Raw genomic sequence first — 27,416 nt, 5'->3', positions numbered from 1 at the left:
TGATGCAAGTTGCCACATGCATTATGTACAATTGTATCCAGTAATTGCCACCAAGGTTTTCCACTGCTAATGTATTAGAACTGTCGAGGAGGGGCACTTCTTTAAAGCTAACGCTCCTCTTCTAGTAAAGCTTTGTCTAGTCACTATATTTATCTTCTTCCTGAAGGGAGTCTTGTTACTGCAGCAGCTGACAAAAAGCAACGCCGCCATTCAGAAAATAGTCGCTTTTGAAAATGCCTTTGAGAGACTGCTGGATATCGTAACAGATGAAGGGAACAGCGATGGAGGTATGGTCTGAACTGAATGTTGCTTTACTCACAAGGTGTGGCGATGGAGAGAAAATGCCAGGACTGTTGCAATGCTTGTGTCAATCCGAGTAGAATCTCAAGGATTTTTCTGTTTAATATAGAAACACCAGAGTGAACAGCAGATGGTCACAGTTAGTGGCTTTCAGGTGTTACCAGTGCTGTGTGGATGGGTTAAAGGACCAAGTACACAGAGTAGGATCATAGTAAGAGTGGTGGGATGAGCAAGTATACAACTTCTAGGATCATCTTGGATTCTGATTTGAGGACTTCCATTAGAGATTTGCAAACTTAATTTCTTCTTTGAATGTGTCTGCGGGGATCCCACTGTGAGTGTGCATGTGTAGAAGAATGGACAGCCAGGAGGGTGAGTAAGCTTCTCATGGCTGAACCTCCTTATAAGACAGTCCATAGGGACACGGTGGTGCTCAGATGTCACCCAGAGTCATCTAAACTAGTCAATTAACCTGCCTGTCTTCTTCCCGAAGCCAACACAGCTCTGGGAGAGAGGAAATTACACAGGACTTCCCTTTATGACATGGACAGGAGCAATGTTTGTAGTCACACATTGACATTCTAAAGGTCCAGTGAGCGCTTCACAGAGAATATTGAAGTGAGTAACACAGTGGAGTACCTCTTCCACTGAACGTGAAAGTTCAGTCTAGTGCAGCGCAAACAACCTCCTCCGCCTGCTTCGGGAATGTGCCAGTTTCAGAAAACTGCAAGGCAGCAATGTGGCGTAACCCGCTATTGTACGGTGTCTTGGACTGAGTGGCTAGGTTGGATGCTATACTCAGGAAAGCAGTTTTACAATCATTATTTGACGGATGCAGCTGAAACTCCTCATTCCCCCCAGCGTGAGGGGACGCTGCTTGAACAGTCACTTCCCCTACAGTAACTGGGGGTTTTCGATATGCTGTAGTTGCATATTTCACGACCCACCCTCCATCACCCCTTTCCTGAGTCCTCCGCTACCACAGACTTTGAATTGTGAGGTAAGTGGGGGAAGGTTGCAGCTGTTCCATGTTTTTCAATTCCACGTGGCAGCATGAAGAGACAAAGGGTGCATGTGTGGCCCCCAGAGATACAACTATTAAACAAAAATCAGACCTTGCATACATAAGATGCATGGGCATGCATGCCTACAGTGGGATCCACACTGACATCACGGGGAACCATGGTTACCGCAGTGTAAGTCACCGTTTTTCATATCTCTGTTAAATACACAGAATAACAGGCTACTGCCTCCTACCCTTTTTTCTAAAAATGGCCATTCTGGATTTAAACAGCCTGTGGCATTGGAGGTGGAGGGCAAATGTCATCCCAGACAGCTAGCATAAGAGGTGCTGTCCATTTTCCTTGTGTCTTCAACTTAAAACGTGAGGCTGAACACGCTGCATATTCAAACTCGTTGTCATAGACAAGATACAGTGAAAAGAGACTGAGAATGTTGTAGCACTGATCATGTAAGCTCTGTGATGGTAAAAAACCCAGGGAACCATGGAATATCAGGGTTGGAAGGGACCTCAGGAGAGCATGCCCCAGATCCCTAAGTGGCCTCTGCAAGGATTGAACTCTCAACCCTGGGTTTAGCAGGCCAATGCTCAAACCACTGAGCTATCCCTCCCCCAGGGATGAGGCATGAGGGAAGTTGACAGGCCATTGCTCATAGGCAGCTTAGCAATGGCAAGTGTTATGACGGAAAGGTCAAAAATGTTTAGACTCAAAGGATATTGTTAAGCAGATCATGATGTCATGAGAAGTATTTCTAAAGCTCTGAGGAAAGGAAAAGTGAACAAGCAAATTGCAAAGAGGGCACTTGTTTTCAGAAGCGCTAAGCTCTCCGCTCTCTTCCCTCCTATTTCTCCACTTCAGGTTTATCTTCACTGTGCACGGCTGACAGCTTCCCCCCCCTAAACAGCTGATCTATGTTGCGCCATGCCTTAATGCTACACACCCATGCCTCTTGTTTTCACAAGCTGAGGGAATTAACCTTTAAGCCTCTGTATCAGCAAACCAGGTTTGATGCCAGCACAGAAATAGGAGGGTGTTGTCACCAGTCATTCTGCTCCTCTCATTCAGATTCTTGGGCCACGTTGCCCAGTGTAATGCTTTAATTATACCCCTTTTCTCTGTGCATAGATTTTGGGCATTATTGCTTGTTGTTAGTGTCCTCAGTGCAGTGCGTAATGTAGAGGGAGATGCAATTCCAGCTCCATACAGTTCACAATTGAAATTGGATTATCTCGCTGCTTAGATCTAAGAATTTCTTCTCCCTTTCAGAAGTTTACATTAGAAATAACTTTGGAATGAGAGGAGAGAATGTTGTTTGAGTCTGAATAAAGTTACGGATTACCCAGTAAGAATTACTACAGTAAGACCCTTACCTTGGGTCACTGACATCACACTAGTGTTATTTAGGATTGTCTTTATTTTTCTTCACTGTTGCAGTAGAAAAGGAGACTGATGAAGCCTGTTCCTGGAATAGAGACACATACTTACTTCAAGCCATTAAAAAAAGCCCCCAAACGACTGAATTTTCATTGTCACAAGAAACCTTTGTATTATATGCAGTCACATTCTCTAAACAAATAAGTTTCATTTGAGAGTTATGGAAGAACCATAATTTGTCCCCATTAGAATATTGGGCTTCCAAGAATTGTCAGAAAGTATTATTCTGTTCTGTTATACCTGAAAGGTGTTAGACCTCTGGAGATGGAATATCTTTCACTTTCTCAGTTAATCCTTGCCTTACCTCTTGTCTTTCCAGGAATAGTAGTGGAAGACTGTCTTCTCCTGTTACAAAATTTGTTAAAGAACAATAATTCCAATCAGAATTTCTTTAAAGAAGGTTCATACATTCAGCGTATGAAACCTTGGTTTGAAGTTGGAGATGACAACTCTGGTTGGTCGGCACAGAAAGTAACTAATCTTCATCTAATGTTACAGGTAAAACAACTTGTGATTTACTGGTGGAACAATGCTAGGAATTTGCATACTTTCTTCTGCTTTCTAAATCATTATTTTTCTGCTTCCGTGGCCAGCTGTTTGTTTGTGGGGTTTTTTCCTTTGGAAAGTGTCTGAAGCCAGAGACTAAATCTAGTCAGTTGAAAAAAACCCAAACCCCAGAATAAACGTATCTTCAACTAGCATACTCAGAGCACTCCTGACAGCTTTTATGGTTTGATAACTTTCTTTCTCTCCCCTGTTGCAGTGTGTAAGATCAGACAGTAAAATTGTGCATAGAGTTCTGTCAAATCCCCAGAGTAAACTGAAAATGTCCAAGTATTTTTAATAATTCAATTAACAGTAATTTTCTTTTTCACGTGGGAGTTGATGAGAGAGTCACACAGGAATTTTAACTCTTTTTTCAAGTTTTTGGAGTTTTTCTCCAAGATCACAGAAGAGAGTTTTGATCTTGTGTCATCAAAAGCTCACAAGATGCTATACAATCACTCAGCTCTGATTTCAGGCTGTCTTCATTCTGCCTTTCGTATGACATATATGCATAAAACTGCGTTAAGCATACTTCAAAGTTGCATGATTAATTACTCTGTATGGGCATTTCCTAATTTAAGATTGTGTGTTTTAATCGTAAATCTAGCCCCATGGTCAGCAGAGGGTGTCCAAGATCACTTATTTCAGCAGATTATACGTGATCACAATTGAAACATTTTGCACTGTCTGCTGCAAGCAGCATCTCAAATGGGCAGAGTTACATTTTGTCTGTAGAGTTTGGAAGCGTTACCACTACTTTACAAATAAACTCCTGGTTCAAAGTAGGTAAGAGTGGAATCTCCAGTGTTTGGTTTGAATTGTGCAGGAGTAAAGACATCGTTAAACTTCACGGCAAGGGAAAATGTACAGCGCACAGGTTTGGCAGCCTGTGGAAGCCAAATATTGGGAGTAGCATCATTACTGTGATACTGGATTGCCGGATGTGTTCAGCATGCCAGTGTGAATACGCAGTCTCTCTATTCAGAATATTCCTGAATGCCATATGCATGTTTACTAGTCCATCCTCAGCAAAGGGAATTGTAAGATGGCAGGGGTGTAAAGTACACTACATAAACATCCCGGAACCTTTTTTGGAGTTGTAACTATCAATATGTTAGATATCAACTATCCAAACTATCCACAACTGGAATTTGAGCAAAGTCAAATACTCCTAATACAAAAGTTCTGAAAAGTATATAGGAAAAATAAATGAACACGAAAGGTCTCCTTAAAAACGATTAGAAGAATAATGGTAGGCTTCGTTTTTTTAATTCATTTTAACTGCTGCATTTCCACCTACACACGCACACTATGCGTCTCTTGTATTCAAGAAACTATTAAACCATAACAGTAGTTGGTGTCGTGCTATGAAAAAAAATTTTGGTCTACCATTGTTAAGTAAAAAATCAATTAATTCCAGCCATGTATGTTAGCACTATGTAATGAGGTATGAATGTTGTCTTTTTTAGTCACTTTTCAGCTCAGAAATGCTCTTTAAAATATTTTGAAAAACTCTTTAATAAATGACTTTTTAAAATGTGTTAATGTTTAGCATTATACTTATTTTAAAATTAATGCATGAAACAAGTGACAACAGTGCTTTGGGCAAGGACTCAATTGTTTGACGCTCTTGCAAGTATACCTCTTGTGCGTTTATGATGTCTTTGTAAAGTGTATGGAATTTGCTATCGCAGTGAATTCATAACTGGGGTAATTGCATAATTGGCACTTCTGTATTCACAAGGTGCCTATTAAGATTTTTTTCTGTGCTGTAACTAATGACAACTGTTTTAAGAACAGTGAAACGAGAGAATTCATTCTGAAGGAATGCTGCCCTCTTGTGAAAAGTAGCTAGATTCAATTTATGACAGAACTGTGTGCACAAGTAGCACGGTTATTCAATTTGGATATGTAGCTTAAATTCCTGACATAGTTTCAGCACAAGCAGTGGGCTCAGACATTTCGGAATCTTGAAGAAATCCTCAGGTGTTGAGTTTTACTTTAACTTCTAATCCAACGGCAGCTTTAAGACACAAAAAAGATCCTGGCCATTTGTGGGAATTAAAAGTTGCATTTTTTCTGAAGAGTAGAGTTGACTTGCGTGTCCTGGCTAGATTCCAATTTAAATTTTCTCTGCAGTGTCACTGGCCTTCAAATGCTACTTGGGTATTGACAGTTTTGTACAGTAATTTTTACTTGTTCACCACGTGAAGCGCATGAAATCAGCGTTTTAACGCCAGCGTTCCCTCCCTCCCTCCCTAGACCAACGTGCATTTCTCTTCTTTACAGCTTGTGCGGGTGTTGGTGTCCCCCACAAACCCACCTGGTGCCACCAGCAGTTGTCAAAAAACCATGTTTCATTGTGGGTTATTACAGCAGCTCTGCACGATCCTGATGGCAACGGGTGTTCCTGCCGACATTCTGACCGAGGTAAGGGAGGGCGAGGAAGCAGAGAGAGGAGGTAGCCAAGGAATAGGAAAGCAGTCGTATATGAGACTCTCTAGCCATACAGTGAAATCATATTAGATGAATTTAATATTCCTTAACTGTCAGTTTTGGAAGTCGGCGAGATTTCAGTTTCTCTTCCCCAAGCAATGATATATGCTTAGGGTGGCTCCTTACAGCTATAGCTCTGGAAAACAATCGGATGTAAAACTTGCTTTGCTTCTTAAATCTCAGCTTGAAGTGTGTGTGTGAATGTGCGTATATGTTCTACGTTTACTGGACGGTAATTTGAGTTGCTCACTGCTTTTTGTGGGGTTAGGTAATTCCAGAGTCAGTTCAGTCCCTGGTCTTTTTCCTGACCTTCAGTGCCAGTGTGAACAAGCTAGCATGAGTTTGCACAGCTGCAATAATGGATGTATTTGTCTAGCTTCTGGGAAGTCCTTTACCAAGTTAAGGTGAGGGCAATTAATCCCTTACCTGAGGACACTAACTAGGTCAGGTGGATCCCAGTGATTGTCCCACCTCCAACATTAGCAGCCTTGGCAAATGGGCTTGAAATGTTTGTCATAGCAGTTGCATTTCTAACGCTAGGTGTCCAAAAGATGTTTCAATCTAGCCTCACCTCTGATGAGGGTATATAACAACCTTTTTAGCTTATTTCATTTGGGGGTTGCCTCCATTTTAGTGTTGGCTACCTTTCCAAAAAGATATAGCTGAGTAAATCACTTCAGTCACACCATTTACCTCTTCCTAATTTACCTGATTTTACCTCCAACATAAACCTGGTTTTAGCTTAGTTTTCTGTGGTAACCTCATAAGATGACTCCAAGTAACATAGGCTACGGAAAATGCTGTGTGCCACGTGATACTTCCTGAAGTTACTTTTCTTCTGTTACATGTTGTCCTTCAATAAATGGAGGGGCAGGTCAGCCACCTTGTACCTTGCATCCTAATTTGCAACTTCCCTCTATAATTTATACCTTTCTGAGATACATTCAGGGTCCACTCTCCCAAATGACTAATAGCATTAAAACCACAGGACATCTGGCTTCCTTGCGTTGAAAGCACTATCTCATCTAAATAAGGACTTCTAAATCGTGAATATACTGGTCTGCCCCAATATTTACAAATACTATGTTTAAAAGTTGATATCTGTGTCAATGTATTCCCTAAATATTCTGACTGCTGTAGGAATTAGTTTATTGCTGTTTTGGTATCTTGATTTCCATGTCACCTTTGTGTCTTGTCTTACTCTCCTTTAGACCATCAACACTGTGTCAGAAGTCATTCGAGGATGCCAAATAAACCAAGACTACTTTGCTTCTGTAAATGCACCTTCAAATCCACCAAGGTAGTGGAAGAAAAATGCTTAACCATTTACCAAGCACAGATATGTTGGCATGGGGAAAAGCTTCCATTTAGAATCTTTCATCAGTCAGAAAGGGAGTCTTTTATTTAATAATTTAAAGCTACAGTAGGTCATACCAAATTAAAGCTTTGCAGTGGAAGGATTATCAAACGTGCATTAGTTGAAGTATGAAGATGTCTAGACGGCTTCCACACAGAATGGCTTTTGAAGTGGTCTCACTTAACACCTTCCTTCATGATCTAGAAAAGTAACAGTACATTAATGAAATCTCTGCAAACTGAGGAACAGTCAACTCCAATGAAAGGAGAGAGAATAAATAAGCTACTCAGGGTACATCAGTGCTGCAATTAAAAACCCACAACTGGCTCATGTTAGCTGATTCAGGCCCACAGGGCTTGGACTATGGGTCAGTTTAATTGTCTAGACCAGTGGTTCTCAAAGCCAGTCCGCCGCCTGTTCAGGGAAAGCCCCTGGCGAGCTGGGCCGGTTTGTTTACCTGCCGCGTCCGCAGGTTTGGCCGATCGCGGCTCCCACTGGCCATGGTTCACTGCTCCAGGCCAATGGGGGCTGTGGGAAAGGCGGCCAGCACGTCCCTCGGCCCGCGCCGCTTCCTGCAGCCCCCATTGGCCTGGAGTGGCGAACTGCGGCCAGTGGGAGCCGTGATTGGCTGAACCTGCAGACGCGGCAGGTAAACAAACCGGCCCGGCCCGCCAGGGGCTTTCCCTGAACAAGCGGCGGACCAGCTTTGAGAACCACTGGTGTAGATGTTCAGGATCTGACTGGAGCCCACGCTCTGGGGCCTATCCCCCCCGTGCAGGATCCTGGAGCTCGGGCTCCAGCCAGAGCCTGAATGTCTACTCCACAATGAAACAGACCCTTAGAGCCCTGCGAGCCTGAATCAGCTGATCCGGGCCAGCCACCAGTTTTTAATTGCAGTGCAGACACTGGAAAAATAGACAGAAAATGACCCTGATTCAGGTGGGCTGGAGGAGGAAAGCTAATATATTTAGAAGAAATTTCTCTAGTCTGCACTGCACATGCTCAATGAGAGGAGAACTTGTAAAACCGTAGTGCTGCAAAACCCGAGATGAGCAACAGCAGTAAACTGGACCTGATTTTGCAACATGATACAGCAGGTTTTTAAATCCAGTACCGTTATGGGCTACCTGTGGCAAGGCTTCATGACCTAGAGTCGAGAAGTAAGATTTTCTATCCAGCTCTGATGTGACTGCACATGAGTATTGTATTCAGCTGTCAACACATCCTACTGTAAAGACGTTGACATGTTGGAGAACAATAACAAGCTATCAGAGCAGAACAGACTGATCTCAAGTAAAACATGAAAATGGAATAATATGAATAACTTGACTAAGTGATTAGGAAGGGGAAAAATAAGTCTACCAATTATTTGAATGATGGAAACACCAAGGAGGGAGAGGAATCCAGTGTTGTACCTGAAGGTACAAGTAGTCAGAGTAATGGATGAGAAGAATTTCCTTATAGCAAGATCTGTTAGGCAGTGGAAAAGACTCATTGTTCAAGCTTTCGATACTAGACAGGACTAAACACTATAGAAAAGTCCTGTAAGAAACAGTCATGTATTGGCAAGGAGATGGAGTGGATGATCCAACAGGCCTCTTCGGTCTTGCTCCATGATAAACATAAGGAACAAAATGTACTATATTGAGAGAGAATATTTTAGGGTTAAACCTGAAAATCCAGTTACCCCTAAAGATAAATATCCAAATATATGGTAAACCTTACTTAGAACTAAAGCTGATAATACCTGAGTTCCTTGGGCAAGTTATATTGAAGTAGAAGCAGCACCTGAAAGAGTGGCTGTGACGTTCTCTTAACATGCGCAAAACTTTCTCTCCTAACTGACCTAGCAGGTCGGTCTCCTGCAGCTTCTTAGATGCAGAACCTTCCATTTCAGTTGTAAAAATACATCTGATGGTACACGTCGGCTTACCTCAATCATAACATTGAGTGCAACAATGTTCTTTGCACCAATTACCCCCACAACATAGTTTTAAAAATATAGATTTTACTTTTCATACTAAAAGCTTGACATTGCTTTTGTTTCTTAGGCCATCCTTTTAAGAGATTTTCTATATCTAGAGAAAATCAGCCCCTCAAGTGTATATTCCAGTGGTACTTGTTAAATTGGATTTTGTTTAAAAATAAAATATGGATTATAGACCGCTAATACACATTTCCATACAAACATGCCACTAAAAGCATTCAGGCTGTGGTCCTGTATCATGATCAGTTGTTGTCCTGTACCAAAGCAGAGTTTATCTGTATTTTAAGTCTGATTTTTGTTAGTCTAGACAAGACCTAACAGAGGTTTCACTACAGTTGATGCACCTACATCTAAGCTTTCAGTATTCCTGCTACCGCAGTCCTGAGCCTACCCTGTACGGTAACAGCAACTGTATTTATTTTGTGACTTTTTTATTTTATTGGCTCTCTTTTTCTTTCAAAACAGGTCTGCAATCGTAGTACTTCTGATGTCCATGGTGAATGAAAGGCAACCATTTGTACTGCGCTGTGCTGTCCTTTACTGTTTCCAGTGTTTCTTATACAAAAACCAAAAAGGACAAGGGGAAATCGTTTCAACACTTCTCCCGTCAACCATAGATGGTATGCGGCTTGAACATTTCAAAAACAAATCCCACTTTAGCATCCATTTGGATGCATCATCAAGGTTTCCTCTAAAATATTACATACCTTTTAGTGAAGTGCCAAGAACAAGAGATGTAAAAATCACCTTGTGAACAGTGTTTTTATTTGAGAGAATTTTTTGACTTGAAATCTATTTGAACTTAACTGACAATGCATAACATTCAGGTGTTAAAGGTACAAGAATTCAGGCTGTAAAATTTGGTTAAAATTATTTATGCTCTAGCAGGATAAGGACTGATACCAAATTGGAGGACTGTGCTTGGAGTTGACATGGAGGGATTGTTTCTATTTATTAGAATCTATGCTAATTTGTACTAAAACATTAATTTTTTTGTTCTTTGGCATATAATTTATACATTCACTTTCTAGTCTGAGCAATAACTTTCAGCCTTGTACTTTACAAGTAGGTAGAGGGATGTATATGTGGGAAAATGTTTCCTGACAAGTTAAATTCCAAGGAGGCTGAGAACCAGACTAGTATTTTAATAAGATACAAAATCTTAGCCATCAAGTAGCAAAATTGGAGCTGCATTCCCTAGTATGACATGTGAAATGACATTCACTCTTGAAAAAAGTCATTATGACCATGCCCCGTTTCTTTTCATTATTTAGCAAACATCCAAAATTTGCTAAGTGTGTCTCAGAGAATAAGGCAGGTGTCCTCCAAGGAAAGGGATATAACCTACTAGTAAAATGATGGGAAGGAAGTCTAACACATTGCTTGTTAATGCCACGGTGTTTTTCTGATCCAACCCTCCCTCTAAAACAGAGTCTGTCTTTCACACCTCCTGCTGCACTCTATAACTTCCCATTTATAGATATTGGGCCAAGTATAAGCAGCTTACAACACGAGGGGATCAAAGTCAAATTTCCATTTGTTTTACAGTTAAACCAAGAAGCTTTCTACAGTCTTCCAGTTGTACAAGCTGGACTTTGAGGCCTTTGTCTGCCATAACTCTCGTGGGCTAGTACCACATGAATATGCACGTGTGAAAACAAACTGTGCTTGATGGATTCACTCCAGTATTTTGAGGCATTAAAAATCACAAAGGCTTTACCATGTTAACACACACAATGTCTTTCTTATCCATTTTGGGCTGGATACTTAAAAGTAACTGATCCAACTCCTTTATTAATTATCTGCCTGTCAAAACTCAGGCTGTTAACCTTGTCAGGGTATTGAGGCTCATTCAAACTTTCAGGGAGTACATTCTTGTTAATTCTTTACTCAGTAAGATTTTTAAAAGCTTTTCTGGCAAGCTCCATCTGTCATCCTACTTTATTACTTAGTCAGTACTTTTCATCTGTGGAGTTCAGAGCTCCTTCCAAAAGTGCCATCCCATTTACTCAGGAGGAATCAGATGCTGGGAGGTTAAATGACTTGCGCAGAGTGACTGCAGGTCGGTAGTGGTAGAACTGTGACTAGAACCCATGTCTCTCCATTCCCGGGCCCATTCACTGGATCACACTACCTACCATAGAAAAATGTGATGGGCCATCCTATTGTCCGCCTGTGTGTGGCTGTTTAGGATTTGAGAGAACATTCCAAATGTCTAATGTTACATAAAGAACAGGAGTACTTGTGGCACCTTAGAGACTAACAAATTTATTTGAGCATAAGCTTTCGTGGTGGGCTGTAGCCCACGAAAGCTTATGTTCAAATAAATTTGTTAGTCTCTAAGGTGCCACAAGTACTCCTGTTCTTTTTGTGGATACAGACTAATACGGCTACCTCTCTGAAACCTGTCATAATGTTACATAGAATCATAGAATATCAGGGTTGGAAGAGACCTCAGGAGGTCATCTAGTCCAACCCCCTGCTCAAAACAGGACCAGTCCCCAACTAAATCATCCCAGCCAGGGCTTCATCAAGTCTGGCCTTACGATCGGATTTGTTGTTAATGGAGGTGTAGAACTCCCAACTAGCAGACAGGTTGTTCTCTCTGAAAGTTGAATCTTTCCAAGGGCTCCTCTGAGACTGTAGATGTGGTGAGGGCCTAGTTGGGAGTGCTTGACAATGGCATGAGACACCCTCTCTCTTTTTGCCGCATGAGAAAGGCAGTCATCTTCCACTGCGCTACCCCTAGACGACTATGTAGGTGCCATATTTTTATTCCTAAAGTTTTATAGAACTTAAGATGTCTTCAGGATGAATGTAGAGCTTAAATTGTAACCTCTCTGAGATGGAGACAGCACCTAGCACATTGAGGTCCCCATCCTGGTTGGGGGCTCTCTGTGCTACTGTATCATAACTACTTTACGAGTCTTGATCATGGCTTGCTTTTGTGCCACAGCATTTGTTTGCCATTATTGTAGCTACAGGTAATTCTGTGTCGGCTGGCCAGCTGCTCTGTGGCGGACTCTTTTCCACGGACTCTCTCTCAAACTGGTGTGCCGCCGTGGCCCTGGCCCATGCTTTACAAGATAACGCAACTCTGAAAGAGCAACTGCTAAGAGTTCAGCTTGCAACAAGTATTGGTAACCCTCCAGTGTCTTTGCTGCAACAATGCACCAACATTCTTTCACAGGTAGAGTGTCAAATGTACTGTATCATTGCCACAGTTCTGTTTGCTTAAGAAGAAAAATGTTCCCTTGCTATTAGTGGCTCAAAGAAAAATGCTAATTTTCTCAGTTTAAGTGCAAGCGAGATTCAATAGTAGATCTAGTGCTAGTTGTTACTGAACACTACAGCATGGAGTGCCTTTGTAGTAAAAATGGAAGTGTAGCAGATCCGCCATCATAAAGTGCCATCTGAAACTGCTTTGTCCATTGTCACGAGTCAAACACCTTAGATTTGAAATGGCATTGTTTTAGTCTGTTCCTATTTCATCATTATTTTGAGTGCAAGTCACATATTGAAAGTGTACCAACTAAAACAATCTGGAAATGATTTGCCTACAATTGTTACAGGAAACACCAAAGATTACTGTAACTGAAGGATATTACTTATTTCCATTTAAGTAGACAAGACAGAGTGCTGTCAAATGCCCAGTTTCACCTGTTGGGGGTCTTTCATTCAGCAGTGTGGAGGGAAACAGTTATTTCATTTGGAAAGGAAAACGATGATAAAACTACTGATAGACAGGGGGACTTAAAGGCAGATGTATCACCTGAAACTATTGTTTGTTCACTTTCTTAAAAGACTAAAATTTAAGTTGATGGTAACCCTTTTGTATTATGTTGCCACTCTCAAAAGTTATAGTCACTGTACAGTATGTAGTTTGAAGCCAAAGCATGATTCAAGCATCACTCGTCAACTTTTCAAGTGTTTCTTTTTTATTGTTTGGATCTTGTGTCTGAAATTATGCTAGTTGATTACAAGAAACTTAGGTTTTGTAGATGTTGAGTTCACTATTTTTAAACGTGCATCTCTCTCAAAATAGCCAGAATTGGAATCTCAAAATTGTTTTACTCACTCCTTGAACTGAGATGCATTTCAACATAATAGTTTCAATAAAATAGCCACTAAATTTTTGGTTTTGCATTTTGCTAGGATCTTAAAAGAAAAATTTGAGCTTTCTAAAGTTCTCTACAAAAAACTCATAAGTAATATGTGTGAATTTTTTAATATATGATTTACAGGGTGATAAGATCGACAGACGGGTATGTATTTCTTGGCATAACTTAGGCATTTTCTTGTCACAAGCAGGGCCTTTTCTGTCTTGGGTTTTGCTGATTTTTTTTTAACTGCTTTTTTTTTAAGTGTTTCCACTTACGGTGCTGTGTTGCAATCAATTTTTATGTCTAGCATAACAAGCTCTCTCTGTGTGTGTCCATGGGATTCTGGCACGGTGTTCCTGGGAACTGTGGGATGAGGATCTTGGGTGCCATGGGTGCTTTCTTTCCAATGGAGCATTGCAGTCACCAGCTGCTCTGAAATGTACTAAATTTTGTTCACACTTCCTCATAGTGTGAATCAGTTTCACTCAAAAGTAAAATTTAAATCAGTATTTAGAACTGTTATAAACACTCTTCATTCTGCCCAGCAGAAAGAGGTGGGCATGACCTGTAGCAGATATATACTGTTTTGGCCCTTAATTGCTAATGCAACAAGTGTCCTCTATCTGTGTTCCAGTCAATCCGTATTACACATTTCCAGTGATAATTTCTTTTGCAGAATTTTATCCCCAATTGTCTTAATTTGTAATTAAGGATGGGTTTTTTACTAAGCAATTCTGAAGCTAGCACTTAGCTGTAGGTATCTGATTTGGAGCTTATCGCCAGACAGAAGCCGTGTCCATATTACACAGCCTACAGTGACAGAGGGGTTTTTCCATCACCTCCCTGAGCGAGAGCAGCTAAACTGATAGTAGCATTCTTCTGGTGACCCAGCTGTGTTTACACCAGAGGCAAGGCTGGCATAGCTGCGGTGCTGGGGGGTGGATTTTTCACACCCCCAAGTGCCCTAGCTGTGTCAGCCTAAGTTTTACTTGTAGACCAGACCATAGTCACTCGCCGTTAGTGCACTACTGAGGTAGGCATCACCTATAGCGACGTGTTTCCTGAGCGTGGCCGCTGTGTATTGTCTGCTTGTGTTCTTGGCACCGACAGAGATGGTGGCCCTGCCTGTTGTTAAGGTTGCCAGACGTTCCCGTGCTAAAAGTGTTCACTGTTGCTTTATAACGCCAAATAAACTGTTACGCTGAAATGTTTTGTTTTTGAAACTTTCAGCTAAATGTTTCAGCAGCTTCCCAGAATGAGTAAGGAAGAATATGTTTTGCCTCGCCAATGCTTTGGTTTGGGGTTTTAAACCATGTAACCATTCCCCCGCCTTCCCCCCCAGAAGCTGTAGTAGCTCCATGCTCTGGAGCAAGGTCTTGAAACTTGGCAAGGGGGTTGCCCTGGGGTCAGATGAGCCTTTTGCCATGTCTGGGGAAATTGTCCAAATTGAGCCTCTGAGAAGTCTGTTTACACATGCTCAGATTTGTTAGTGTGGCAGCTAAATTCTCTGGAGAGTCTATCTGCCCTGGGCAGGCTCCAGTTTAGGGGTGCCGGGGCTGGCCAGGACATCCCCTGCAATTGCTACTGCAGGCCACTGTGGTACTAGGCACAGGAACATAGCAGGGAAACTCTCCTGTGCTCTCAGTGCTCCACCTGTTGGCACCTAGGCAGCAGGGAGGAGGATGAGAAACAGCATAGAGGAGAGGGGGTTGCAGTGGCCAGAGAGTTGGAAGGAGTAGAGGGGGGCGTGAATAGCGGCAGAGGGAGCATTGGGAAGGCCTTTGCCGGGGAAGGTGGGCAGGAGTCAAGAGAGGTGGGCTGGATAGGAACCAAAGGGCACAGACAAGCTAAGGGCACAGGGGGCAGAAGGGTTTATAACCATTAGAGAACTCTCCTCTTCAGGACCTAGAATTGAACCCAAGCGTCCACAGTCTCCACTTTCCTCCTCTGTCAGCAAGTGACTGGTCCGCAGGGGAGACCAGCCTCTTTTTGGTACCAGGTACTCTGTGGCTCAAGTGGTAGAGGTCTGTGCGGTGCTGATCTAAAGGTTTGAACTCCGCTGGTGACCAAGTTGGGCATCAGTAGGAATCTATATTTCCTCAGGTCTTTTATAAATGTATTAAATTGCATCCTAACTATTGTACGAGAATATTAAGTTTGCAGAGTCAAGCGTTCAGGTTAGGAAATGCCAGAATTGAGGAAGACCTCTTAAGCATACGCACGAGTGCACCAGTGCGTTCTGATAGTCTTATTACATGAGCACGTACTGTTTTTCCCCACAGGACTTCTGCCTCGTTCAGGGGATGAGTCAGGGTTGTGTAGTAGGACTCCTGCCTCGTTTGTTGGAAAAGTGGAAGGTGTGTAACTTTGAAATCCGTGCAGGGTTTGGATGGTGTGTGGTAAATAAGGTATGAGGTCAAACATCAACTGTGGACAATAAAAGGAAATATTGGATAACTACCCAGTCACTGAATGAGACCTGGGTCCTGTGGAAAATACCAGTGTAGGACCATGTAATAAGTCTGCATCATAATGCATATGCATAAGAAGGCTGAATTAAGGTGGCCTGGCCTTCCTTCATTCTGGCATTTCCTGACTTGGGTGCTTGACTTTGCAACGTTTTAATATCATGATTGGATGTTTTTCTAAAAGATAGCTCTAGAAGTTATTTTGGGGATGTTCTATGGCCTGTCAGACTAGATCACGGTGGCCGCTCTTAGCCTTGGCATCTACTAATCTATGAACCTAAGGGTACGTCTACACTACTCACCGGATTGGTGGGTAGTGATCGCTCTATCGGGGATCGATTTATCGCATCTAGTGTAAACGCAATAAATCGATCCCCGATCGCTCTGCCATCGACTCCTGTACTTCACCGTGGCGAGAGGCAGAAGCGGAGTCGACAGGGGAGCGGCGGCAGTCGACCCCGCGCCATGAGGATGCGAGGTAAGTCGACTTAAGATACGTCGACTTGAGCTACGCTGTTCTTGTAGCTGAAGTTGCGAATCTTAGGTCGAGCCCCCCCAGTGTAGACTAGGCCTTAGTGGTTCTTTTAATGTGTTTTTGTGTAATGAAACTTTAGCTCAGCTGTGTAACTGGGGAAAATACAGTCCTGTTAACCCTGTAATTGCTGTGCAGCTCATGCTATGATGTAGCCGTGTTCCAAGAGCCTGCCCACTTGCACTGTGGGAATGTTCCAGGGTGTTGGCTCCAAACGTATGAAGCGTGGCTATTTGCAGAGCCCATGGTGGGTTTAGACTCTGGATTGCACAAGATAGTACTTGCTTAGAAAAATGGAATGAATTGCATATTTGTAAAAACTATACAGGAAAAAATGAAACATGCAAACATACTCCAAGCCGGGTCGCCATTCGGAGTGTTTTTAGTGCCTGTCAATCTGGGGTCTTTCCTAACCTTGGAGATGGAGGTAACACCTTTGAATCGGTGCGACTAGCCAATTCATTTAAAAAGAAAAAAGCATTTCTACTTGTAAAAGTCCAGTCAGATATAAGTTTTGAGTTAGTCTTTTCACAGATGGCAGTAAGCTGTTCTTTATTCTTTGTATTACGTTAGTGCCTAAGCTCTTGTCATGGGCCGGGACCCCATTGTGTTAGGAGCTGTACAAACACAAAATAAAAACAATCTCTGCCCCAACGATCTTATCACTGGGGCTTCGTTTTGGTGGCTTGATTAATTTCATTTGCGGGGGGATTATTTTGAGCAATTTTTGAGTTTTATGTAGATGTCCAAAACTGGGTGGGTCTTCTGAGGCGTACTCTTTGTGCATACAGGTTGTACTGTTTCAGCCAGTGTTAAAGTGTGCTAGGAAACCTTCATTGTGCCCCAGCAGGGTCTGTATGGAGCACTTAATGTGCAGCATGTGAGTTCTAAACCTTCCTAACACCCTTGTAGTCTGCAATACTGCTCCATACAGACAAGCACTTAGATATGAGCCAAGGATCAGGGACGTCACCTATATAAACAAACTGCCTTGGGAAAGGGGTGAAGTCAACACGAATTGAGTAGCCATTCCCTGTGGTTTTTTTCCAGTGGTCATCAGTTAAAACCTGAAATCAGAAGCCTTGCTTATAACCTATGTAGCTAGGATCAGTGTCTTTCCAGAGGGCTCTACTCATGGAACTGCCATTTTTCTAGCAGGAATATTTATGTAGACTTGCACACCTTTATAAAATTTACCAGCTTCTGGCTGGCTCGTGTGACTTTTCTTGTCCACAGTAATCTGGAAATAGCACTGATTGAGTAGTTGCAGTGGGTCCAGACTCAGGGCACAGGAGTCTGGAGTTCAACTAGGGATAAACATGTTCTTAGAAAACATTAGCATATACCTTTCATGTGCATTCATGACTCTTCTGTCTCAAGGTCCGCTAAATATGAGGTTTAGTATACATGACATGAGTCATCCCCTCCCATTGAGGGTTCAGAAGGGCCATACGACTCAGAGGCCACTTTTCTCTGGAGAACAGAGCTTTCTGTGTGCCGATTCTGGATGCTATTACGTCGTTTTTCTTGTTAGTGAACATCTACTAAACAACTTGTGGTTCTCATTGAAAGGCTTTATGGAAGAAGGGATCTTTTTTTAAGGAGGTCTGGCCTATATGGGATAGGAGCTGGTTAAGTGTGAGGGCGGGGCACAAAGATGAGTGGGGGTGGGAATACAGAATGAGCTATCAAGCGAAAGACTTGAGCAACAGCAGTGGAGGAAGAAGTAGGAAGACATGAGAGCTGAAAGAGGCAGGAGTAGTTATGTAGGGGCTTGGAAATGAGGACCAAAAAGTAGAACATGATACATAGGATGCAAGTGGAAGCCAGTGAAGGAGAATGATAAGGCCTGAGCAGTGGAAGAAGAGTAGGAGTTTGCAGCAGCGTTTTGGAAAGATTAGGGCAAAACTTCTGCCCCTCCCCATCAAAAAAGCGTTTGGCACAAGTGAAACAGTTCGGCAGTTCTGAGACTATCGAGTGAATACCCAAAATGGAAAGCTGACATAGTATAGTACATACAAATCATGGAAAAGGGGTAACGAGACACATGAATGCCAGCTAGGCTAGTAATGGCGATTTGATTCTTTGCCCAAAGCTCACAGTAAAGGAGGAGGGAGATGACAAAGGCTGTGAAGAGGCAATGTGCAGCAGACTGTTGTGGGGTTTTACAGATGACGTGGTGTATAGCCTGCCTTACAATTGCAATGGGATATTTTACCTTCTAGTCCTGAGGAGGCTGTTCCCCTCAGTGGTGGTATCTCCACCCAGCAGCTCTTCAACCCGCCAAAGCTCTTGTATCCAGCACATTCTGATCTTAGTTTTCTTTCTGTGGTAACTTTGAGATCCCCTTTAGTGACCCACGTTGGTGCTGGCGGCAGACGCAGGAGCTGGGAGCCTGCCCTCCCACCTTCTTTCTGACTGCTCCGATTCTTAAAGGCAGATAAAGACTTACTTTAAGGTCTTCTGGTTTTTGTAGTGCTCATTTAGGGCTCAAAGCAACACGGTCTCCAGTATTTAAGCACAGTGAACATCAGAGTGGAGGATGGAGTGAAGTGAAAGTCAAGCAAGTGGCTAAAACACAGAATTAAAAAGTAGAAATGCAGCTGAAGGACTCCTTTGGGGTTGGCCAAATGTCACTCTTTTCTCCACTGCCTTGAATCTCTTGTGACCATCCCCTCCAGAGTATGTTCTCCTTTTACTCTCTTAGGTAGATCAAAGCCCTTGTATATGCCCCAGTTTGCTCTCCAGATTCTGGCTTTTAACCCTTTGTTATTTTCTTTGATGTACTACATGCTTATTTGAAGCTTTTTTGTGGGAGCTGGAGAACTTTTGCTTGGTTGCTGTGTCGGACGTTTGATTTTCATATAGAGGTGCATGCATGGCTTAATGCCACTTCCCATGGCATTTTCGTTTTCAGGGGCCTGGAGAATTAGCCAGTCTAGGGGTAGACACCAGAGAATTCTGTAAACGGTTATATTTTATAGGCCTAGAAAATGTGTGGATCAGCTAGTTGATGCAAACTGAGGCTTAATACTAGATAAATCTTAAGTTAAATAAACAAAAGATCTGCTTTAAAGGACCAAAATGTACATAATGAACAGCTCAAAACCATTGTCAGTGGTACCTCCTGGCCTAATTGTGTGGATTTAAAACACTTAAAATTACTTAACAAAATCTTGAATAGTATTATTTCACACATTTCTTGTGTATTAATTTGAATAACCTTTTGGTAAGCTATTCAGAAGAAAACTAATTTTCCAGCATACTAAATTGAAAGACAAGATGGCTGCATTTAGAATATTCTGGTTTACCTTGTGTATTACTGTATCACCAAAAAAACTGCCCTGTAGCAATCCGTTTTCACCTTAAAATAAAATCTTAACCGGTGGCACAACACATCAGTAGTGGGTATACATTATATTTGCAGCAAATGAAGACCGCGTATTAGGGCACGTCTTCACTAACTGCCGGATCGGCGGGTAGCAGTCAGTCTATTGGGGATCGACTTATCGCGTCTAGTGAAGACGCAATAAAATCGATCCCTGATCGCTCTGCCGTCGACTCCAGAAATCCACCGCGGTAAGAGACGGAAGCGGAGTCGACAGCGGAGCGGCAGCGGTCAACTCGCCGCCCTCCTCACAGCCAGGTAAGTCGACCTAAAATACGCAACTTCAGCTACGCTATTCACGTAGCTGAAGTTGCGTATCTTAGGTCGACCCCTCTCCCCCCCCCCACAAGTGTAGACCTAGCCTTAGTGCTGGGGCACTTTAAAAGTTTGCAGCTGATTTGTGGTAACTGAGCACTTTATGCAGCATTTCCCCCAGAAGGTTCTGCATGTATTTTTTGCCACTTAACAATATTGTTGTCCCAGCATTAATTATAAAGGCAAACTAACTTGTCATGATTTTGTTCCAATGCTAATTTGTGTTGAGTCACACCTTACATCTGTCTTGGTTTGACATGCATTGAAGACTGCTAGACTTTTGTGAATCCTTTCCATCAAAGCACTAAAGCTATGTTAAGTATAGCTAGTAAATGTGTATTTTTGGAAGCCTTGACTTCCTTTTTTTATCCTTAAAGTTGAAAGTGGGTGGGTTCTGAAGTAAATACAGCCTCTAAAGCACTTCATTGAATGCTGTATATGAAGAAATTAATGCCAGCTTTTCCATTTCAGGGCAGCAAAGTGCAGACAAGAGTTGGATTATTAATGCTGCTTTGTACCTGGTTAAGCGATTGTCCAATTGCTGTCACACACTTTCTCCACAACTCGGCCAATATTCCATTTGTATCCTTGAAATGTTTACAGAATACAGGAGTTTAAATAGAAAAAAAATATTTTTAATATTAAAAATGCAGATAAACTTGCAGGAATGCTGCAGAATATTTAAGGATAGTAGGTGTGGGGCTTAAAGGGGTAGTGTCCCTTTTATGTTAACATGTAGACACTCACCAAAGCATAATCAAATCTGTGAATTTGAAAAGACGTCTTATATTTCCTCTGAGCACAGCTAACTGTTGCTTGGAGAAGCTTTTGGGCAGTTTTGCAAATTTCGAGTACACGTGCATTGCAATTGGTGTGATTGCAGCTTGGGTAGGAACACCCACATTAGCTTTGACTTGGCTAGTATGCCAAAAATAGCAATGAAGAAGGGGAGGCACAGACTTCAGTGTGCACTATACAAGCCTGCCCAGGACCCTGGGTACATATTTGCATTTCTAGATGGTGCTGGGATCCGTGCCTCTGTGTCCTCAATGCTGTTTTTAGCTGTTTGTGGGTATGCCTATGCAAGCTGCTAGCACACCTTGATTTCAGTGTGGATATGCCTATAGTGTGTGTCGCTGCAGATAAACTCATGGAGTTTCAGTATGAAGAATCTCACATGTGTAATCTCACAGAAATGGGATGTCTTAATCTCAGTGAATTGTAATGATAAATATAAAAAGCAATAGAGAGTCTTGTGGCACCTTTAAGACTAACAGATGTATTGGAATATAAGCTTTCATGGGTGAATACCCACTTTGTCAGACGCAGTGGGCACTCACCCACGAAAGCTTATGCCCCAATACATCTGTTAGTCTTAAAGGTGCCACAGGACTCTCTGTTTCTCTGTTGCTTTTTACAGATCCAGACTAACACGGCTACCCCTCTGATCAATGATAAATATACTTCTCTGAAGAGGAACTTAATCCAGTTGACAGTTAAGCATCATATACTGGCTAGTGGTAGACAGTGCCTTCAAAAAACTTTCACGATTAACATATGGAAGAGAACTGGGTTTGGGTAAAGAGAACCCTTTTAAATATTACATTGAGTTATCTTGAATAGCAATATATATACACATTGTACAAATCCCTGAAAACAAACTAAATGTATGAGCAGTTTCATTTGCTGTAGCATACTGATATTACTAATTAAGCTTACGGTTTTAATGGGTAAAGAAATTGGTTTTACATGTTTAATTAAGATGTAATAAGTTTAGGCTGAGATTACGTGTTGGAAGGGAAAGGTACGTTTTGTATATTCTGCTCATGAAATGTTTAAACTTCCTTAGCAAATGTTCCAGCTCACTGGGCAGATAGCCGAAAACCTTGGAGAAGAGGAGCAGTTAGTTCAAGGCCTGTGTGCGCTTTTGCTGGGCATTTGCATTTATTACAATGACAATTCCCTCGAAAATTGTAGGAAGTACGTATGGTGTAGGACTAACTGAAGACTTTAGGGGAGGTGAAAGTTTGTGTGCAGGTTATTAGCTGTCCCTAAACTAGGAAGAAGTTTCTAAATGAAAGACAACACAACCTATATTATTGATATTCTTACTTTAACAACCCCTCTAGCCCCTTGCTTTTAATTTATTCCTTACAGGAGGGAATACATGTGGCTAGAAAATGTGAGATGGTTTCTCCATGCTAATCAGCTGGGAAAAGTCATTGATACAGCCCCTTACACAGTGCATAGCAGCTGAGCCATTCTTACCAAGAAATACAGTTAGTACCTTCTTCATGTCTCCTTTCACCTGTGACATGTGAACAGCTGATCGTGGCAGACTGGGAACAATCAACTTTGTAGTGCCAAGAAAAGTCTGTTTGTTTGGCTGGGGAAAAGGAATTGTTACAGATAATTTCCTGACCAACAAAAGTACCCTTTGGAGGGGAAGTAAAAAGGGTGATGTTTCACTGCTCTCCGTTTTTTGGGGGTTTTTTTGTTTTCCTTCTCTAGGCACAGTCTTGCCTGATGTGCCATATTAACTACATCTTTTTCTTTTAGAGAGAAACTAAAACAGCTGATCGAGAAGAGGATTGGCAAGGAGAACTTCATCGAGAAACTAGGTTTCATTAGCAAACATGAACTGTATTCCAAAGCTGCTCAGAAACCTCAGCCTAGTTTTTCTAGCGCAGACCACATGATGTTTGATCACGAATTTACTAAACTGGTAAAGGAATTGGAGGGTGAGATATATTACTCTTTTGGTAATGTCACTTGCTGTACACTTCAGATTGCCGTGATTGAATTACAACCCATTCTGAATTTAGATTTTTAAAGGTTGTACAATGAAACCTAAAATTCTCTAAGTGGTATGAAGGATTGTACTGTAATCACGGATATGGGTTACAATACGCCATGGCTTGCAGTTCAGATGTTTTATCTGACTGCTCCTCGTGCAGTGTTAGGTTTTGTACTTAATCAGGCTTCTTCACATGGGTAAGCCAGTTGGCTGTTTGTGCATGTTGTTGTTGATCAGACTATTGGTAATGGAAAATTTTTGAACTTGTGCTTATATAGGCCATCAGGTCTGTACTCGAAGATGATGCACGAGAAGGTGGCAACCAAAAATAAAAATTATAGTATACAAGAATTCGCTTCACAAGCTCTACTTCTGATTACAGTGCATCATTTCTCCAGCTTCCTTATAGATGAAGGGAAAAGGAACTGGATGTGTGCCCCTTCTGTAATGATTAAAGAACTTCTAAAAGATGTGATCATGAATGTTATTTTTTACACTAGAAATAGCCAGGTTGGAGAGCCTTAAAAAATGTGAATGGTGAACTTTATGGGTCCTTAATGGAAAAGTGAGGCTGTTGAAACTTTAATGGATAAACTTTTCCCCGTTGTTGATGCAACCTCCTGAAGTCAGCTTCTAAGAACTAGTTTGACATCTAGTGATTTAAATCAGCATGGGTGACTAATAACTTGTTTAAAAACCAGATAGATTCTCTCTGGCGCAACACGATTATCTAAGCTGAGGAGGCTGTGAGAATATGAATGCATGAGCTGTGCTCTGAATAACAAATGCACTATTTTTTTGACAGGTATCATAACTAAAGCTATTTACAAGTCCAGTGAAGAAGACAAACAGGAAGAGGAGGTGAAGAAGACGTTGGAACAGCATGACAACATTGTGACCCACTATAAAAAAGTCATTAGAGAGCAGGTAAATACAAGCTGTAGCAGACATCTACAGTCACATGTACTGTTGGGGGGAAATCATATTAACTGGCTTTTGGGGATGCTGGAATGGAATTCCAAACCAGATATTACAAAACATGGAAGAGGCTTCCCAGCTCAGATAACTTGGGGAAGTGTCCGGCACCTTAATAATAAGCAGAGCTACCAGCCTTGCCTATAATAAATTTGGAAACTGACCTGCGCAGATAAGCAGTCCACAAGATACAGGCACTGCACGTGAAAAATATCTTTTGTCGGTTGAGTAAATATCTTGACTCTAATGCACTGATTTTATTGCTTTGCAACATGTCTCCCCATTGATTCGTTTTCTACAAGTAATTAAGCAGAATTCCAATTTTTTTTTCTTTCACAGGATCAGCAGCTCGAAGAGTTAAAGCAGAAAGTTAATACTTTAAAATCTCAGAACGAACAGCTTCAGACAGCAGTTACGCAGCAAATGTCTCAAATCCAGCAGCACAAGGACCAGTATAATCTCCTTAAAGTACAGCTAGGTATACTTCGCAAAAACACTGAACTCTATCATTGCTTCATAGCATACGTCCAATTCTCTGCGTAGTCCATGGCAAGCCATCTAAATTCTGCAGAAACCAATCCTTTCCAGTTTCAGCAGCGTGTTGCCCTAAATTCTGCAGCACACTAGAATTCACACAAATGAAAAAACAGAACTTACTTCATTGCCTTCAAAAAGAATGCAACTAGAACAGTATTTCTACCAGTATCAAATTTGTTACATTAGATAAAAATATCGACGTATACATTTTTTTTAGACTGCCTCCAAACTTTCAGTTATTGGTGATGGAATATTTTGTATGGACAACTGTTAAGTGCGTTAGAAAAAGGGAAACTGGCAGTTTTAGCTGCAGTGGTCTGGGAAGAGGTAGAGCAGCTTGAGAGGTGAGAACTCAGCAGGTTCAGATCCGCCCTGCCGTTCATTGAATTGTGACTTCTCTGGTTCTCCGCACTGGACTGTCTGAACACGTCAAACAAAGGTGGAGGAGTCAGCGGCTAGCTGCTTTACTGCTCCTTTATCATTCCTGTTGGATGCGGTTTCAGAAAAATTACAGTAACTGGAGGCTCCTACTTAATGATCAGCAGTGAAGTGCCACCGGTTTCAGGTGTCCTTAGGTTTCACAGATGATGTCCCTTTGAAATGAATGGGGTAGTTCATACTTGTCAGAGCTGTCGTTCTGGATGTTTGGAGTTGCAGGAAGAAAACACCACATTGGTTCACGTTTGGAAGCCAGCCTTGGCAATCAGAGGCTAGAAACTTTTTGGAGAACACAAAAGGTTGCATTTTGCAGCCAAATTGCCCAACAATGCATGGATTCTGCCGTCACTGCTGTACAAAAGCAAAAAACGGGGCATTGTGTACAGTAAAATCTTACTCATGACTGTAGGGAGACCCAAAGCAGCTAACCCAGTTTAACAAACTAGCAAGATACTGTACTGCTATATGGATTCTGTCTGCTTGCCACGTCAAGCATAGCAAGATTTACTTGTTCGTTATGAGGTATAAAAGAGTTCTAATGATTTTGTGTGTTAAAAAAATTAGTTATAGGCCTCGTTACCACAGTCTGGTATTAAATCTTAGCCCATTTTGGGTGACAGTGGGTTATGGGTTAGGGAAATGAGGGTGTTGCAGTGCTACAGCAAACCTTTTCTTACTAGAGACTGGCCTAATGGCTTCATCAGAATTCTAGAAAGTGGAAATGTGGAAAAATTGGTAAGGATGAGTACAAAAGCATAGTGCAAGCAGGTAGGGACAAAATCAGAGGCTAAGGCACAAAATGAGTTACACCTAGCAAGGAACATAAGTCATTGAGAAGAGGTTCTGTAAATACATTAGGAGCAAGAGAAAGATGAAGAAAAGTGTAGGTCCACTACTTAATGGGGAAGGAGAAATACTAATGGATGACTTCAAGAAGGCTGGGATGTTTAATGCCTATTTTGCTTCAACACAATAGATATTAACAAGGGTGACAGAACTGTATGGGATTGCAAGCACTTTGTAGGACGGGATTAGAATTCAAAGTGATCTTGACAAATTAGATAATTGGTCTGAAAGCAACAAGATGAAATTAAATGAACACAAGTGCAAAGTACTTCACTTAGGGAGGAAAAATCAAATGCACAACAAAATGGGGACTATTTGGCTAGGCAGCAGTACTGCAGAAAAGGTTCTCGGGGACGGGGGGGGTCACAAATTGAATGAGATAGCAACGAACAAGGCTAATATCATTCTTGGGTGTATTAACAGGAGTGTCACATGTAAGACCCGGGCGGTAATTGTTCCCCTATACTTGGCACTGGTGACACCTCTGCCTAGAGTATTGTGGCGTCCAAAACTGGACACACTTTAAGAAGGATGTGGACAAGCAGGAGAGAGTCTAGAGGAGAGCAAGAAAAATTATGAAAGGTCCAGAAAATCTGACCTATGAGGAAAGGATAAACAAATAGGTCATGTTTAGTCTTGGGAAAAGAAGACTGAAGGGGGGACTTGTCAACAGTGTTCATATATGTTGAGGCCTGTTAAGATCATGGTGATTAATTGTCGTCCATGTCCCCTGAAGGTAGGACAAGTAGTATTCTGCTTAATCTGCAGTGAGGCAGATTTAATTTAGCTATTAGGAAACACTTTCTAACTGTAAAAGTAGTTAAGCTCGGGAATAGGCTTCCAAGGGAGGTGGTGAAATCCCATCTTTGGAGTTTTATAAGAACAGGTTGGACAAATGTCTGTCAGGGATGGACTAGGTATTCTTGGTCCTGCCTCAGCATTTGGGTCTGGACTAGATGACCTCTCGAGGTCCTTCCAGCCCTACATTTCTGTGAATACACACTTGTGATTTTAGAGATGTTTCAGGATGAAACATTTCTATCATTGGGTTGCACAATGAAAATTTGCTCCATGAATGACCTAATGTATTCTATACAGATGAAGCTTATAAAATTCATCAATGTGATGTAAGCACCTAAATACCACTGACTTTCAATGGGACCTGGGCTCCTAAGTCACTTAAGAAAAGGTTACCTGCTGTGTACAGTTAGCCCTGAGTATATGATACCAGTGCTCCAGAATCTACATTGGTTGCTGTGGATGTCTAGCTTCAGTTTATGGTGTTGGCTTTGGCCTACGAGACTGCACAGTGGCAGACTCTCGGGCTGGCAGGTCTCAAGCTCTTCCCTGTCATAGTGCTGCAGCTCTGATCAGTGTAGACACACGTGCTAGTTTCCTTGGCAATGCAGGGTAAGGCAGACACAATAGGCCTGTGCCTCGGGATCCAGCCCCTGTGGTTATGTGAGCACATCAGAGTCTGAAGCGTTCGTCATTAACGTAAGTTTGTAGCAGTAACTGTTGTGAAGAAAAGCTTAAGACTGTGGGCAGAGCGTGGAGCATACAGCCATGTGTGCCTGCGTCTGTCGGCTCTTGAAACAGCAGCCCTGAAAGGTATGAACTGCCCCATGCGTCTTAATGGGACAATAAAGGCCCTGCCTGTGCCATCCCAGCAGAGAATCGAGGGCAGTGGGCTTGGGCCACATGCAGATAAACTCCAGCTACGGGGGTAAGTGGCGGACCTCTTCCCTGATCCCACTGTCGCACCTGAGGAGAGAAGGGAGCTGTGTGCTGCTGCCCTACCACCACCACACCAAGAGGGCAAAGGATGAGACCACGCAGGGCCCATGTCAGTGTTCCAAGGTCCTGCATTGCCGT

General features: G+C 42.1%; 1 protein-coding gene across 3 annotated transcripts in view; it reads left to right on the top strand.

Moving 5' to 3' along the window:
- Window positions 1-27,416, top strand: part of USO1 (USO1 vesicle transport factor) — a gene marked incomplete at its 5' end in the record, with an annotated part of 54,863 nt that overhangs the window by 14,582 nt on the left and 12,865 nt on the right. For 2 of the 3 annotated variants that reach the window (XR_004645815.1, XR_004645814.1), the window contains 12 exon segments: window positions 167-287; window positions 3,076-3,254; window positions 5,592-5,732; window positions 7,010-7,098; window positions 9,608-9,762; window positions 12,121-12,332; window positions 13,387-13,407; window positions 20,420-20,530; window positions 21,810-21,928; window positions 22,508-22,689; window positions 23,551-23,672; window positions 24,060-24,198. Coding sequence is in view for 1 of the 3 variants with exons in the window: in XM_034771201.1 (XP_034627092.1) it covers window positions 167-287; window positions 3,076-3,254; window positions 5,592-5,732; window positions 7,010-7,098; window positions 9,608-9,762; window positions 12,121-12,332; window positions 20,420-20,530; window positions 21,810-21,928; window positions 22,508-22,689; window positions 23,551-23,672; window positions 24,060-24,198 (1,570 nt within the window). 3 annotated transcript variants of the gene reach the window in all.

Source organism: Trachemys scripta, chromosome 5 (assembly GCF_013100865.1).
Source record: "Trachemys scripta elegans isolate TJP31775 chromosome 5, CAS_Tse_1.0, whole genome shotgun sequence".
Lineage (NCBI taxonomy): Eukaryota > Metazoa > Chordata > Testudines > Emydidae > Trachemys > Trachemys scripta.
Note: the sequence above shows the minus strand (reverse complement) of the source record. Positions and strands in the feature narration are given on the sequence as shown.